Below are 17,096 nucleotides of genomic sequence, written 5' to 3' on the forward strand. Positions count from 1 at the left end.
TTCTTCTTTGGAACAGAGGGAACCGGAGGTTCCGCCTGCTCCGCTGGTTCTTTTCCGGCGCTGGTGTTGCTGGCGCCGGTGTCTTCAACTTCTGGAGGGGAAGACAAAACCTCCTCCGTGCGGTGATCGGTAGATTTAGGGGCCGCGCACCCCACACTTATGTTGCCCCCCGCAGGGGAGGCAGGAGTTTTGCCGGTACCAGATGGTACCGGGCTTGCTTGAGGAGGAGGTGAAGCCCGGGGGCCGTCCTCGGAGCTTTCCGGCAGCATGCCGGTGGCGCTCTTGGAGAGCTTGAGAGCAGGCCTGAACAAAGAAAAGGGAGTTGGGAAAAAGTAATCGGAAAAAAGAAGTTCACAAAACAGAAAGAAATAAGGAACGGGAGTTTACCCGGAGGCAACCGGCATCTCGCGCTTCCGGTAGTGCTTCACGGAGGGCTTCTTGGGGCGTTTGGCGGGAGGGGCATGGCTCGAGCCGGCCTCAGGCGCCGGGGCCTTGTGCTTCTGACCCCGAGAGGCGAGTTTGTCCAGGAAGTCCTGGCCAACCTCGGCCTGTAGAGGTGCAGCGTGCTCCACGACCTGTGGGTTGGCGCTGACTGAGGGAGCATCTACGGAAAGATAGTGTATGAGGAAGCGAAAAAACAAAGTACCTCAAGAATAGTGACCTCGTCATCAGAACCGGAGTCGTTGGTTGAAAAGTTACCGGGGCGTGGAGTGTGCGTCCGGCCCATCTTGAGTTCTTTCCACGGCACGTAGGGATCCGGGTCAACCTTGTCCACGGCGCGCTTCTGGCAAGAGCCTCGTGCCTCTGTGGCAATGCAAGGGAAGCGTTCGCAGGCCTGTAAAAAGGGAAAAAGAATGGTTAGCCACACATCCAAAGCCTATCGGAAAAACAATCCGGATTTCACAAACTCTTACTTCGTCAGTCGGAGGGTTGGTGGAACTGAGAGGAAGGAAGCCCCACTCCCAATCCATCGGCATATCGGTTTGGCAGATTTGCCTAGCCTTGAGGACCACGTCCTCTTTGCTTAATTGACAGCCGGTGATCTTGGTGGGGTCACGGGTGACATAGGCATCCCCAATGGGCCTGCCGAAGATACTACCCGGGGTTTACTGAAGGCCCACGAGTCAAAGAATATGAAGTTTGGAATCCCAGTTAGTATTAAGGAAAGTTAAAGTTGTATTAGGAAATATAGAGACTTGTAATTTTACGAGACGGGTTAGAAACCCTCCCGGACTCTATAAACTTGTGTATTACGAATCCCTCGGCTCCGCCTCCTATATAAGGGGGAGTCGAGGGAAAAAGAAGGGATCGAATCTACTGTCAACATAACCCTAGTTTTACAATCGTCGAGTACTTTTCGGCTGAAACCTTCGAGATCTACTTGCCCTCTACTTCCAGCAAAACCCTAGTCTACAATACGTAGGCATTGACAAGTTAATACCTTGTCAATTGGCGCCGTCTGTGGGAATTAGAGGCGACAAGGAGCTGATCTCGATGGCACGTTCAAAATCGTCGACTTCGTCGGTAGCAAGCAACGCGATGGATAGAGGTAAACATGTCGAAACTGATCTAGTCGATTTTGTTCCTCACCCGCCCTCCCGTTTGGATGCATACACGTATCTGGAGGAGCCCATGGAAGTGACGTTCGGAAAATTCCGATTCTGCGTCGAGAAAGAAGGATCGTATCGTCTCGAAGTTCCGATCTCATCGGGATTATCAGCGGTCGACTCCGACTCTTCATCAAGCGAAGAGAAGATTTCATCGCCACGCTTCATCAACACCATGGCAAGCGAAAAGCTCGTCAAGATCTTCAGCGACATGTCCTTCGAGTCGTCTGCGGACTCTGATATAAGCAGCGATTCAGACAGCGTCGACAGCTTCAACTTTGTCGAAAGATCTGATGTTATTGGAAAGGTCTTCACCAATCTCTATGATGGTGTCACCAATCCCGACAAAAATCAAAATTCAAAATATCATCAGGTCTACGCAATTGAAGGAACAAACCGAGCAGAGCCGGAGACGTCAGAGGCTTTCGACAGTTTGGGAAACCCATATGTTGATCCCGCTGATCTCAGGAAAGGTCTAGGCACTAAGTATGTTGGGCCTACTCCACGTTTAAGAGTTCAGCTCCCGCAAGAAGCATGGGACAGAGCCGCAAGAGCCATGTACGGTTCAGAACCAATGACCACAACTGCTACAGCAGAAGAACTACAAGCCTATCAATATAGGCCATACATCTGGCTCATCTTGTGAGCCCGGCGCTGGAGGGGAAGCACCCGGCGCGAGATTAATGTGCGGATAATATCGTCGCAGCAGATGTTGGTGTTCTTCATGAGCTTCTCCATGAAGCGAATAATTCGGTTGGTTTCGATATGGTTGGTCCCTGGATTGTAGCTCCAGTTGGCCCTCGTGGGTGTCCCCGGCTGATAGGCCGGCAGATTGATGAAATCTGCGGCACCTTTGTTCTTCACGTAAAAGAAGGTCTCTTGCCACGCCCGGCATGACTCGAGACCGGAGAATTTAAAGAAAGGGCTCCCTTGGCGGGAGCCGATGATGCAAGACCCGCATTGAACAGGGGGTTTGGGCTTAGGAATCTCCTTGCCCTGGATCGAATTGATCCGGAGAGAAAAGAAGCAAGCAAAAGTTTCACGAGTAGGGCGGAGACCTATGTAGGCCTCCATGAAAGTCGCATAACAGGAAAGATAGAAAATGGCATTGCCAGGAAGGTGGTGAGGTTGGAGGTGATAAAAATCGAGAAATTGGCGAAAGAAATCGGAGGCTGGGAGGCCGAAGCCGCGCTCAAAATGAGCAAGGAAAACAACGTGCTCTCTGGGTTGGGGCGCAGGTTCCACCTCATCGCGAGCAAGCCGGCAAGACACCTCTGCCGGTATCCTCCGGGAGCGGTACAGCCAGTCGATCTCTGGCTGCATCACGTCTGAGCCTTTCCAGGCTCCGCAGGTGATTGAGGACAGGTTCACCCCGGAACCTTGGCCCGAGCTGCTGGCCTCCTGGCCCCTTCCGGTACCGGCATCCGGAACGGTTGAGGAAGATTCCATCCGGGCGATGTCGGCTTCTAGTTCGTCGGAGTTCCGGTTGGTTGAGACTTGTTCCCCAAAAGATACCGAGGGGGTCTCGCTGAGAGGGTTGCTGCCGGCTAGATCAGACAAATACTCTTCGGTAGACATACAAGTCTAAACCTACCCACAAACACTTTTCCCACGATCTAGCCACGCGCGAAGATCTACGAGTAAGAGAAAAACCAAAGAAAAGGGAAGAGTAAATCCCCTACCGGCCCAAGAACAAAGAGACGAAAAGAGGAGAAGGTCAGAGGCATTGAAGCTAACTTGAGGCGGCGGAAGACTTTGAGGATGACGGTCGCCGGAGAGGAGGCAAAGCTAAAGACGGTGAGGACGAACAGCGAAGAAAAGGAACAGAGGTTGCCGAGGGGCGCCCGACGCAGCAACAGCGGAGGCGCTGAAGAGGCTCACTGCGCGGCGGAGCTCGACGGAGGTGCTGCGGAGGTTCGTCGGACACAGTGCTCAGGCGGCGAACGACGACGGCGGAGCGCAATAGGGCAAAGGGCTCTGTGTGCGTGAGAAGTGGTGAAGGCGAAGAAGAAGAGGAGAAGGAACCGCTCCGCCCCTTTATAGGGAAAGGAGAGCGTGGGCCAGCAACCGCCGGGCCGCGGCGGTTCACCTCGTGGGCCGCCACGTGGTGCGGAGATATACGCGAAGGAGAGAAGGTGCCACAGGAAAGCCACACGGATCCGGAGTGGCGACGAGGATCCGGTGTGGCACAATAAATGCTAGCGCAGAAGTCGAAGGGAAGTGACCCCTGACACTGGCGCGTCAGAAACAGTGCGCATGTCTGTCATGCACAGTTTCCGATATATTCTCGACTTCGTCGAGGAGGTTTAAATGAATAAGCTACCGGGAAAAGATACCGGTGAAACGGTTGAGATGTTGTGATGGTCAAAGTCCGGCGAGCAAGCCGGGAGAGTTAAAATTGAAACCGGAAGAATTAATCCGGTACTTTGGCTTGGGAACCTGGCATGGTCCGTCAGACAGAGTTTGCCGGACTATACCAGTTTCGGGGACTAATGTCGGGGGGATGGGCCCCGGTAGGCCAAAGGCATAGCAAAGAAGCCATGCTTCTATCTTAAAGATGCCGGATTATAGATCAATCCGGATGGTTTTAACGAGTTTGGCACGAGCCAAGTTCTAACCTACCGGTATCCCAGGCGGGATATACCGGAACCCAGGTAACAGAGGAGATACCGGAGTACCGGAAGGTTTACACTGAAGCCTGTCGGCACGCTGGTCAAAGATTCTCTCAGGAGCTAGAGGACAAAGATGAGCGAAGCACTTCAGCTTTAATCGAAGCCATGACGCCAAAAGCAGATGATGACGTAAAAGGTACCGGAGGATGTCACTCCTCCTGATTAAAGACATACCGGTGTCACCGGTAGCCAAAGTGGCTTTGTAAAGTAGTTTGTCTAGTCAAAGATGCCATTAGGGTTTATTAGGGTTTCTTCCCCTGTAAGCCACCCTCTCCCCTATATAAGGAGAGGGGGCACACCCCATCGCGGGCATGTCCAGGTAGTGTTGAGTTCTGTATGCAAACCTGTAATCTCGTGTGTTCATGGAGTAGAAAGATCTGGAGGTGAATCTGCCCTTGTGTTCTTCTTCTTCTACCTCTGGCCAAGGCCAAGTTCATCAACAAACCATCCGGAAGTTCATCCCATATAACCAAAACCCTCCCCTGAATCCTCTAGCATCCATCCGGCCCCAACTTAAGCCATCCTATGGCATCTGTCTGTTCACCACGACGACATCGATGGTTGCGCACCCGATAGAAATGATAGCACAACTTGCCCGTTGCGTTGACTTCATCCATAGCGTTGACTCTTGGCTTCTCATAGCCCTATCAACTGCAACCTCTATACCGTCGAGGGCGGAGTTGATAACTCCTCGACTAAATCACATGAGTTGCGAAGTATATCTGGTTGCCACGTTAACGACGTGAATGTTAGACCGGTAGATCTGATCTACCGGCCTAGGAACCGAATCTGCTGCACTCTGCCAGACATTTTCCATTCCAACAGTGTGATGAAAATCCTGACGGACGCGTTTGGTACCCTTTCACAAGATGGAGCTCGATTCGATAAGACCTCCACGGCACGAGTCGAGTTACCCTAGCCTATACCAGGTTCGAGTCTGGGGCCTCGAGCTTGAAGTAAGCTTACGTTGTTTTTGCCCAAGAGCAATTAGTTGGTCCTGATCCACTGAGAGTATCAACCACGTTATGCTATCATCCCTATGACATTTAGCACACATAAAGATATGGAGCTAAAGTACTTCCGGATCTACCGAGTCACCTTATATACCTATCGACTTCGACTGAGCTTATGACTTCAAAGTCTCTACGCGGGTCTATGACTCCCCATGACACTCGGGGGGCTACTAACGTGGGCATATCTTATTGGGTACCCACTGTTACCATACATGGTGTGGTCCAACCAGAGGCCCACGAAGCCCAATAAAGTATGACGGTTACTAAAGGAGCCGAGGTCCGGGAACATGGTGTGCGACACAAGAACTAGCTCATACAAGGGAATCCTAACATATAAACGACCTAGAGTTCTGAGACCTGGCCTCCTTTATAAGGGCCATGAGGGATGGACGGGGAGGACAAGACACAATCTAGAGAGAACACCATAGCCATCTCGGTGATATTGTAATCATCTTCAAAAATCAAGAACATATAGGCAACACATATGGTTTTCCCTCCGGGGACCTGAAGCTGGGTAAATTGTGTCCGCATTGTTGTTTGTAGACCGATGAAACCACCGGCGCACTCCTTCCTCAAAACTCAAATCCATTATTCATGGGCATTGCCGTGGTGTATACACGTCAGGTACCCGCACTAATTAACACTCCGCCTAGGACCTCAACCGCGCGCGCACCATCCAATGAAAAAGATCGCGCTGAGGACAAGACCGACCTCGCGATTCGCCAGATCAAGGTCAGCGGATACTTAGATTGCATGAACAAAAAAGTGCTAGTTCTTGCGTACAGGGAACGTGCTTGCATAGAAAGTGCCACTAACTATTTGTGAACGCCCGAATAGACGATGATGAACCCTTATATTCACGGATACAAGGCATAGTAAACAAGGTTTCTGGGCTGAAAATGCATCATGCGGACCAGACATCGCAAAAGGAGACAGTATAATAGCATATCTAGGTCTGCCGCAACCCTTGCGAGATGTTAAATCTCGTATGCAACATTTCAGTACATAGGCGTGACGTAGTGTATAAAAATACAAATATGACAGCCGCGTAAATGATTAAACATCACATAGTACAACAATAATCCAAATTACAACAATAGGTCAAATCTAAATGATTAAACAAATATGTATGGTTTCAAATACAAATAATTGTTCAATCACACATGAATGAATACGAACTAAATAGAAGTGTCACATATCGACCACCATGCCTCTGCCAAGGGGGTTTCAAGGGATGCAAAGCCGACCGACTTTGGATACGGGGCATCGCTTCTTCCTCCTACTACCCTCAAGCTCATTTGCGACGAGCGGCACCACTATTTGCTCGACATCGTCCTCGAGCAAATCCTCCAAATCCGAGTCGTCGGACAACAACGAGTCTTCCATCAATAATAGGGCACATGGGCCCAAGAGCATCTACACATGCGGTTGCAAAATTACTAGCCATCTACCGGATGTACAAGCCAAATGCATCAAACGAACCAAAATTCACATACCTTCACGGCGGGATCGGTTTGGGGCGGCGTGGGCACTATATCCTCCTGCAGGTCGGGAACAGACGCGGCGGGCCAGCAGAGGTGTTTCTACCGGCCAGAATCAGGAGGCGCTACGAGACGGCCGGGATCCAAGCCGTGCGCGACGGCCCAATTTCCCTGGCGCCAACGTCTCGCAAGGGATAGAGGCCATGGCGGAGGAGATTTGTCTAGTTCCATTGCTCTGTCCGCCAACTCCAGCCACCCTTCATGTTTGCAAAGGCCAAAGGGTGGTCAGATTTATTGTTTCCCATGGAACTTGAAAGGTGAAATGACTTGGCTAACATGAACTTCACTATATCTGTTTCCGCCCTCAGTATGGCAAACTAAGAGCATCTCCAGTCGCGTCCCCCAAAGCGTCTCCCAAAACGATTTGGCCGCGCCGGACAAAAAAAACGTGCCCAGCCGCGCGTCCCAAAGGCCTTTTTTGTCCGGTGCGCCCCGATACGGTGTCCGGCGCCCCGAGCCCGTCCCCGTCTCACAGGGGACGCACCGGGCACGCCGGACACAACGAAATGAGAGGCGAGGAGGCGCGGGCCCAACCCGTCAGCGGCTCGGACGCTCAACCGCCACCTACGTAGCGACGGTGCAGTTGCTAGGAAGCGGAACCGTCGAATTGGCAACCGCGTCGACGACGCGCCAACCCCGCCGGAATGGAGCGCCGACTCCTCGGAAGAGCAACCGCTGCTCTCTTCGACTTCTGCGCCGCCGTTCATCCGCGCTCAATAAGACTCGTACGTACGCCGCCATTCATCCAAGCCTCCATCCGACACCTCCAGCGACGATGAGCTACATCTCCCAGCTCCCGTCCGACACCTCCAGCGAGGGAAAGCCTGCTGGCTGGCGCCATTGGTGGGACAAAGCCAGGACGCCGAGCAGCGGCGACGATTCCCCGCCGCCAGTTGACACCGAGGAGGAATTGCTGGGCTGGGAGGAGGACGCGGAGGAAGAAGAGAGCGAGGACGCGGCGGCGGCGGTGGCCCGTGCGAAGGCGAAGGCGAAGACGGCCAAGGCCAAGGCCAAGGCAAAGGCGCAGCGGACGAGCACCGGCGACGACGAGGAGGACTCCGACGCGTCGGGCGCCGACACCGCCTCTTCGGAAGAGGCGCCACCGCGATGATGACGACGAGGCGGGCCATCAGCAAAGAAGAAGAAGTAGAAGTACTAGTTTAACGGGAATTTATATGTAATTTAATTATATTTTTTCGAAGTTTTATATATAATTTGTTTATGTTCAACCGATTTAAATATTATAGTAAATAGTTTTATTCTAACCAAAAAAAAGTACTTTTAATGTTTGGGGGCGGCGTTTGGGGGACGCGGCTGGGGAGCGACGTCCCCCAAACGCGGCACGAACAAAACACATCCCCCAAACGCTCAATCCGGCGCGGTTTGGGGGACGCGGCTGGAGATGCTCTAAGTTCCCAAGAATCAAAAATCTATCCATTCAGGTATCAAGAATATCAGAACCTCTTTAAAACAGACAAATTATTCCAGTGCTGTACCAAACATATAGACCGGTAAAGTAACAAACTTTAAGATACAAGACTCGCACTGACAAAAAATTATGAAGATGGGCCGTATTAGGATCGTAGCGGCTTTTGTTGCCTTGACAAGTCACGCTACATGATCAAGGCCGTCTAATTCTTCACACCACATCTGTCTGAATACGCTTGATTCCTGAATGTAACAGGCAACAACAGCTAGATCTGACAAATACACATGCGTACACAATGATCCAACTAGACAGCTGATCTTAACAAAACTGACGATACAGTTGCAGCCAGTAAGCACGGGTGAAGTTGTACTTAGCTCCTCTTCCTTCTCTTGCTCCGTTTCCTGTCACTCTCATCAGAGCTTGATTCCAACTCGGAACTAGATCCTGAATCAGAGCTTTCTCCACCTGATTCCAACTCAGATGACGCAGGCTTCTGTTGCTGCATTATAAACCGGGGCATGTTCTTCAGGTACTCTCGCAGGCTCTCTGTGATACCTCCAAGACCAATGGAGGTGAAGAAATTTATGGAGAACCTAGTATTCTTGGGATGATCTCTCGGGAAGACTGACTCAAAGGAATCTTGCATGTTCGGATCATTTAGTCTCTCATTAAGTAAGCGTATACCCAGATGCTCTGACAATTCCTGCATATGAAGCAAGTAATTCAATGGTCTGATATTGTGAAGAACATATTGTCAGATACTCCCTCCGTTCATTAATATGAGATGTTTTAGCTTTTAGTGGATTCATCTCTTTGGTTATGTATCTAGTCTACTCTTAGTGTAGATTCACGCATTATGATGTATATCTAGGTCACTTTGAAATGTCTAAAACACCTTATATTTGTGAACAGAGTGGGAGTACTAACAAGTTAAGTGCCACATTCACAACATACCTGGAAAAGAATCTTTATAAAAATTCGGGAAGACGATGTGGTGTCTTCCTCTGTCAACCTGATGTAAGCCAAAACATGCCAAGGAAGGGCGTCAGTCCCCAACAAATGTGCGAAGAACTTGGCCACATTCCTCAACTTATTTGTTTCGAGACGATGTATCATCGAATATTGTTGCACAAAGCATTTTTCAAAGTTTTCTTGAAAAACTTTATTGATCATGCAAAACCGTTGTCCTAATAAGCCATAATATCGAAGGTAAGTTCTCTCTTGACTGCAACACTCAAGAAGCATGATGTTCAGCTCCATCTGTCAAATGAAACAACACATTTAGCTTTAGGGTGAATACCATCTTTTGCAGTTTAGCAACAAGCAATTAATAGAAGACATGAATAAAATACAGGATACAAAAAAAAAAACTCCAGACAATAGTATTCAGAAAACAAAACAAAGGAGATCAATTTGACTACATGTACATTCAGAAAAGGAGTTTGGCATTAAGCATATTAGTTTTGAGTTCTTGACATAAAGAAGCTTCTTCAGCATTGAATTTGTTGCTCTTGGGAATGTTACTGAGTACGACCTAGCACCAACCCACCAGTGTACAAGAGTTCTGTTTTACTTCAAAGATTTCCAGAGTCGGAGGGTGCTCTATCACTTAAGCGCCCTAAGGTGGATGCCTTAAAACCACGTCTAGAACTTTTAAACATTTCACTGTAACCAACAAATGAAGACTCAATAAAATGAAAGGTGCCTAAACCATAGGTAGGTGATGCATTGACCACCAATGATGCATACAGTTTTCTTCGCACATCCAGCACCAAAAGCTACCCAAATGCATGTGGAGACCATTTCGTATTTTCATAACAATTTTTCCTAATATGATCATGTATTTGAGGATCTAAACTGTCACAGCTGAAAGTAGGAGCATAAAAAGTTGAAAAAAAAATGAAAAAAGTTGACACATTTGCAAAAGGTAAGATCAGGTATCTAACCTAGTAATACTGTTGATTAGAAAATGCATGTATCTGAATCAGAAGGATTTGTATAGCAGCGAAAAAAATAAAAACCACATAAACAAGGCAATCAACAAGTGACTTCCTCAGACAACTCTGAAGTCAACATTAGATACTCGTACAAAAATTAGGTTAAGTACAGTACTTACCTCTTGACCAGGCTCAAGTTTAATCTTTAAAAGCTTGTGACCAGCTTCCTCAAAATCAACACTGGACATGATTGTCAAATATATGGTTCTCCGAAGGTTGATAAGATTGGTCTCAGTTTTATCTCTTATCTCCATCTGTTCTTCATCATCGTCATCATCAGATTCTTCTTCATTCTCGTCATGAGAAGCATCATCAGACCCTTCTTCATCTTCCTCCATTTCATCTCCGAGGATACTTTTCTTTAGGCTCTCATAAGCCTTTTCATCTTCAACGAAGTTTGGGTTTACTCTGAAAACATCTGCAGGTTGAAAAAATTCAGCGCTAAGTCTCTTCACTCATGTCATGAAACTAAACCATGCCCTTGAAGGAAGCAAAAAAAACTTACTTAGGTTAGTCTCAGGGTCTAGCTCAGTTTCAAAGGACATATCATGAGTACATTGGTCCTCCTGCTCAACAAGATCCAATTCTGGACGGATGGCCGGGAAACCCTTTAGAAAGGCAAGGAAACCATATATAATCATAATTTGTTATGTGCATGCATAAAAGGCACCAGCTAGGACAACTATGAATTTACCTGAAATTTAGCCTTTCTAATAGCAAAAAGGCCTTCAATGAGAAACTGCACACGCTTGTCTATTTCACCTTCATGAAGAATGCCTCGAAACCTTTCAAACATAGCTGCATAAATCAAGTGAGGGGTGAGAAACCATTGAGAACTAAAACAAATAAAGGTGGAAACTACTAATACAAAGCATCAAGGAGATAAAAAAAAAATATATCACCACCAATTTAAGATGGATTCTGAAACAATTCAATTACAAGAAATATGGAAAATGATATCGTTTCAAGGAATTTAAATTGTATTCATTAATAAAACATTAATATTAAGATTCAATAATTTAGTTTTAATAGATAAATTTCACATGTACTACCAGGACAATAGAAAGATGTGGCACGCTCCCAGAGCACTGCACTCTAGTCTCACTTCGTCCATCATATTCTTTTTCCATTTAATTAAGGTTGAAACTTATAAGCATTAAGGGCATTTGGCTAATTATATGATGTTAGCCCGAATGTAATCTTGTCATCATGCATGCTTGTCATGGTGTGACCTGCCCACATAGGTTGTGTGCAGGCTGTAGTGTGAATAGCAGACATAGGTTGTGTGCTTGCTGTGTGTGAACAAGGCACATGAGTTGTGTCATGTGTGAGTGAATAATGCACATAGGTTGTAGCCTGAATAGATAGGCATGTATGCGGTTCTAGAAGTATCCAGGGCATGTAGGGAGAACTCTAGAATTGGTGCACATAGGTTGTGTAGGCATGTCTAGAAGTATCCAAGGTATGTAGGGAGAACTCTCGAATTAGGAATGTTCTAGAGTAAGATATTTAGGAGTAGAATGAAATATCTAGACTTTGTAGAGTACTCTAGAAGTATGGCGTAGGGTTTGGATTGTGCCACATGGCAACAATCTAAAGGGTCATGTACAAGTATAAATAGGGGCACCACCCCTTCCATGTAAGAAGGCAACAGAGCATAGGTTGCTCTCCTAGCATAGGTTGCTGCGCTAAGCATGGGGTCCTAGCATAGGTTGTTGGGGACATGGGTTGCTATCCTAGCATAGGTTGCTGGGGCAACATGGGTTGCACTCCTAGCATAGATTGCTGGGGTAAGCATGGAGTTCGAGCATAGGTTGCTCCCCTAGCATATGTTGCTAAGTTTGTAGGCATTCGTTGCCACGTTGCTACAAAAGCTAATAGAAGAAGAAGGCATCCGTTGCCTGAAACTACTGTGTATTCTCCTTTGTAGAGCTAGTGATGAGGGACAGAAGAGAAAATAAAATAAAATAGAACCAACTAAAATTTAGTACTAGCTTCTACACACTTCTACTATAAGGGCTAAACTAATCGCAATGAGTGTACCGTCGGCACAATGCTCTCCTCAACTCCCACCCTCCCTCTAGCCTAGCCAACCCCCACCAGCCCTGCCGCCGACGCATCCATCGCCGGCAGCCCTCATACCAGCCCCTCCCCATGGCGTCCCAGACGAACTCCGGCGCGTCCTCCTCCGGCGGCAACCAGCGCTGGCTCCAGTCCTGCAGCGACGCCTCCAGCGGCCGCTCCTACAGCGACGTCGCGGCCACTCCTCCTCCCGCCGGTGCACCTGCCCCCGTGGCCAGACGAAGGGCTGCCCCTGCGAGTAGGTCGCCGGCGCGGGAGCGGATACCGGCCGCAGACCGCATCGGGCCCCGCTCAGAGATCCATAGGACGAGAGGCGCCGCCGAGGTGGATGCCGAGGGTTTCCAGCTTCCCCGGCGCAGGTACCGTCAGCACCGGCACCGGGACGCACCGCGCCCCACGCCTAGTCCGCGCCGCCGCAGCAACTCCCCGGTGAGCGTGGGAGCTCTGCTTCCGCTGCCTAGACCCCGGCCATCGTGTCCATGACTGTGACTGCACCAACAGGGTTCGCTGTCGCGTCTGCCTCGTGCTCGGTCACTCCTAGGACAGGGAGACGTGCCAGCGCGAGCAACGGCTGCGCCGCGCCGAGAACGACCGCGCGCAACCTCGTCAGGACCATGGACGCGAGCGGCCACGCTCCCCGCCGCCGCGGTCCCGCCAGGGCAACGACGGCGCGCGGCCACGCTCCCCGCAGCGCCGCACCAATCGCCGCGCTGCGCCCCAGCCCACGCCGGCGCAAGCGTCACCAGCACCAAGGCCCACGCCCCAAGCTGCGCCGCAGACGGCGCAGACGACCACCCCGCCACCGCCCGCCTCCGACCCCGCTGCCCCTGTTCGCGTCCTGCTCTCTCGCTCCGTCGAGATGGAGGAGGCCAAGCTCACCCTGCAGCGTGCCATGGTGGCCACGATCACCGGAACCAGGCCGTCCGTATCGGCAGGCGACATGGAGCGCACGCTTTGCGCCATGTTTGATCTCACACCAGGGGATTTCTCCATCCACCTCCACCACCATGAGGATTTCCTCATCCTCTTCACCACCAGGCCTACCATGGACCGCCTTGCCGGAGAGCACCTCGTCAACGCCATCGACTTCTCGTTCCTGCTACGCCCATGGAGCAAGCTCGCCCACGCCAGTCAGGGCAGGTTGGATCAACGTGTTGAGCTCCAGCTCCGCGGTATCCCCGCCCAGGCATGGAACGTCTCCACCGACCACCGCTGAGCACCTCCTTGGCTCGGGATGCTGGATAGAAGCGCTACACCCCGGCACCAGGTCTCGTGCCGACATGGCCGTCTTTCGTGCCACAGCGCGCATAGAGACCCAGCCTCGATCAGGCGCCGCGCCGTTCTGGAGATTGTCGAGCTCCTGCCATCCCGCGTACCATCCGCGCCGCCAACCTTGAGGACACTCACCTACCCCATCGACATCACTTCGACAGCGACAACACCCGAGGGAGCGGCTCCACGCGCAACCAGCGTGGCAACCGCGATGATGCCGCGGGCAGCGCGGACAACGCCGGACAGAGGAAGTACTAATTTTAACTCACCATGAAGTCCTTGAGGAGTTAAGTCCTGCAGTATTGCTCCACATTCCTTCACAAACCCCACTGCCACCTGTCAGACAAGAGACACATGACCATACTTCAGACATATGTTCACAATATCAGTACTACATACAAAGGCATATGCACACGAGCAAAGGAAAAGTGAACCAATCTATGCACGAGGGAAAAGGAGAAGTTAACCAAGCTATGCACCTCGACGCTATCATCAGTTGGATTCTCCAGAAGTACAGCAAGAAGCTCCAGCGCCACAACCTCATGCACAACTACCTGATTAACCAAGTGTGCTATGAACTTGGTTGCTGCAAGCAATTGGGGCTGCAACCAACAAGAGCAGTTGTAAGCATTTTATGCATAAATTCAAAACTGAAGTGCACGCAATACAAATATCAGCAGGATCACATGCCTCAACTCTACAACAATTTACAGTAGGTCTTGTATTTGGATAATAGGATTCTGAAATTAAGTAAATGTTCACCTTCTGTACATGTAAGGCAACACCTGGGTGCATAAAACCCCATCATCAAACTTTTTCATAATTTCTTATACTTGAATGCTGAATGCAAACTAGAAGTTTACCCTATGTAACTGTGGACACAGCATATGTTTTGGGTTCATAAGCCCATCTATAACCAACTGTTGATATTAAAGTTAAATCCTTAACAAGTAAAAGCTTATCGTTTGTAAATAATAAAGGACGACAAAGACTAGAAATTGCACTATCATTTCATAATGGGTTCCGCTGCATCTGCAGTAACCACCGTTGTTCCTCTTCCATACTAGGATAATCAAAATAGCTCATCCTATAAATGATCAAGTTATAACAATGGCAGAAACCTTTGTTGGGTTTGGGGTGTAATATATTATACAAGAACATAATGGAGAAATGAAGTCAAGTATTTACAAAGTCATATTCAAGCCAGTAAATACAATTTTAACATGAAATGGTTGAAAGAAGGATTAAAGAAAGAGATGATTTTACCTTGTCATTTCTCTTATATGCCCTTTTGAGCTGGACCATAATGCGAACAAGAAGCAAACGACCGATCTCAGGGAACTTGGTATTCACAACTGCAACAAGCGCAGCAAACACATCTGTGAAGCCCGGTGAAGCCATCTGCGACTTGATGCACGACTGGCAGAAGAGTCCACGCCCACGAACCAGGTTCTCAGCTAACAGCTCAGGAACTAAATTCTTGATATTAGTGCCGTTCACCTTATTAACCAGCCCATTGATACTCTTCTTGAGAGCGTCCCATGTGAGCCGCTGATACTCAGGGCTCGCCTTATCTTCCACATCCCGCAACATCTGTGCCCTGCGGAAAGGCGGGATGTAGACACCTCCTGTGCGCCCGGGAATCATCTCCGGCAATGGCGGTGGCGGTGGCAAAGGTGGTGTCGGTTCCTTTTTTTCTGTGCTCATCCGGCGCTCTTCCCTGCCCCGGTCCTCAGCCCGTCGCCTCGAGCTCTCATCACGGCGGTGTGGGCTGTGGCGGGCATTAGGGGAGGATCCCGAATCCGAGTTGGGGCTCCGGCGGAAGCGGCGCCGGCTGTCCCGGTGGTGCCGGCTGCGGTCGCGCTTGCTGCGGCGGTCATCCCTCTCGTCGTCAGAAGCCCTGGTGCGCCTCCGCCGGCGGTCATCCTCCGAGCGCCTCGTCCTGCGGTCATTTTCCTCTACCCCAATAGAAACCCTAGCGGGTCGGGAAGGACGGTCGTCGACCTTTCCAGACTTGACCATTTTGTTGTCGTCGGAGGTCTTGGGGTCGCGGTGGTGGCGGTCGGAGTCGGGCGGGGAAGCCCTAGATCTGCGGCCGCGGCGGTCGGCGTCGCCGTCGGTAGAGGGAGAAGGAGAAGGTGATGGGGACGACCGGGGCTTGCGGTGGTCTCCGCGGCGCGGGGAAGCGTTGCGGTGCCTGCTGCGGCCGGCGGGGGAGGTGGAGGTGGAGGCGGCCATGGGAGACGGGGTTTGGGTGTTGTGGCTTCTGGGATACCTGGAGCCGATGTCGATTTGATTTTTGAGGGAAATTTTAGAGAAAATTCCTTATTTGACACTCCCTTAAAACATGGTTCCTTATTTGACATCCGTTTAAAATTTCTTTCCCTATGTAACACTAACACCGCTGTTGGTCGAATCCCCTCCCTGGTAACCGATCGCTCGAGCGAACGGTTTCTGTCGGCGCGGAGCGCTCGCGCGGTAGCGCGACAATTCCCTTTCCCCGCGTGGCACTTGTCTTTCTATTTTTGGTAACCGGTCGAGATTCCCTTTTCGGCCCGTCGTTTTGAAATATTTCGAATCGGTTTCGTGTTCCCCTCCCTCCGCCCGTTATCCTTTCTCCCCTGTTCTCCTCCCATTTAGCCTCGACGGAGAGGGCGACGGCAAGGGTCCGATTCCCCGTGTCTAGAGCGCGTGCCCTAGTTTTCTCCTGATCTCAGTTCCCTAGCAAGAGCCAGTCGATTCCGCCGCGGTGAGGTTAGTATTCGAACTGGATCTAGTTGGCAGATCTGGGTGTCGCCGGCCGTTTTGTTTGTCCGGCGAGGGTTTGTTCCACCGTGGTTCTATGCTGATGTGATTATGTTTTGTCCGGCGAGGGATTTTGTTCTGGCGACTATTTTTTGGGGCGGATTTTGTTCTCCGCCTAGGTTCCTGCTCCGTTGTTCTGTCCAAAAATCTCTGTTATGGGGCGGCTGTAAATTGCGTTGTCTCTGTTCCATGTTAATTGTAGTTATGATTTGGTCCGATGCACTGCACATCCTGTACATTTTTCTAGGGTTTTGTAGCAGCAAATAGCAGAGATTATGGGACTTGTTTTCTAGGGTTCATAAATCTCTGTTTTGTGGGTTGTTTTATCAACTCACTCATTCACTTTTCATCAACAAGTATCTCAACGTTTAACCAACACATACGTTCTGATGTTACCCACCTTTTTTTCTAGGCTATGAGAATGATGAACACATTTTTGTACCCTTGCATATGTTTTTTAGGATTTAGGCCAGGAGTGTAGGTTTTTGTACGGTTTTGTAGTAGCAGATACCAGAGATTATGGGACTTGTTTCTAGGGTTCATAAATCTATGTTATGGGGGTTGTTTTATCAACTCACTCATTCACTTTTCATCAACAAGTATCTCAATTTCTAACCAACACATACGTTATGATGTTACCCACCTTTTTTTCTAGGCTATGGGAATGATGAACACATT

The 17,096-nt window shown here is 49.8% G+C and overlaps 1 protein-coding gene across 1 annotated transcript; it reads right to left on the reverse strand.

Annotated features, from left to right (window-relative positions):
- Positions 1 to 8,245: 8,245 nt before the first annotated feature.
- LOC127299550 (uncharacterized) lies at positions 8,246 to 15,866 on the reverse strand. The gene is made up of 8 exons (XM_051329518.2): positions 14,880 to 15,866; positions 14,093 to 14,215; positions 13,883 to 13,949; positions 10,954 to 11,057; positions 10,765 to 10,867; positions 10,379 to 10,677; positions 9,217 to 9,522; positions 8,246 to 8,965 (listed from the first exon to the last, which is right to left on the reverse strand). The coding sequence occupies exons 1-8, from the start codon at positions 15,849 to 15,851 to the stop codon at positions 8,633 to 8,635; spliced, it is 2,307 nt and encodes a 768-aa protein (XP_051185478.1). The 5' UTR covers positions 15,852 to 15,866; the 3' UTR covers positions 8,246 to 8,632.
- Between the last annotated feature and the right edge of the window lie 1,230 nt (positions 15,867 to 17,096).

Source organism: Lolium perenne, chromosome 5 (assembly GCF_019359855.2).
Source record: "Lolium perenne isolate Kyuss_39 chromosome 5, Kyuss_2.0, whole genome shotgun sequence".
Taxonomy (NCBI): domain Eukaryota; kingdom Viridiplantae; phylum Streptophyta; class Magnoliopsida; order Poales; family Poaceae; genus Lolium; species Lolium perenne.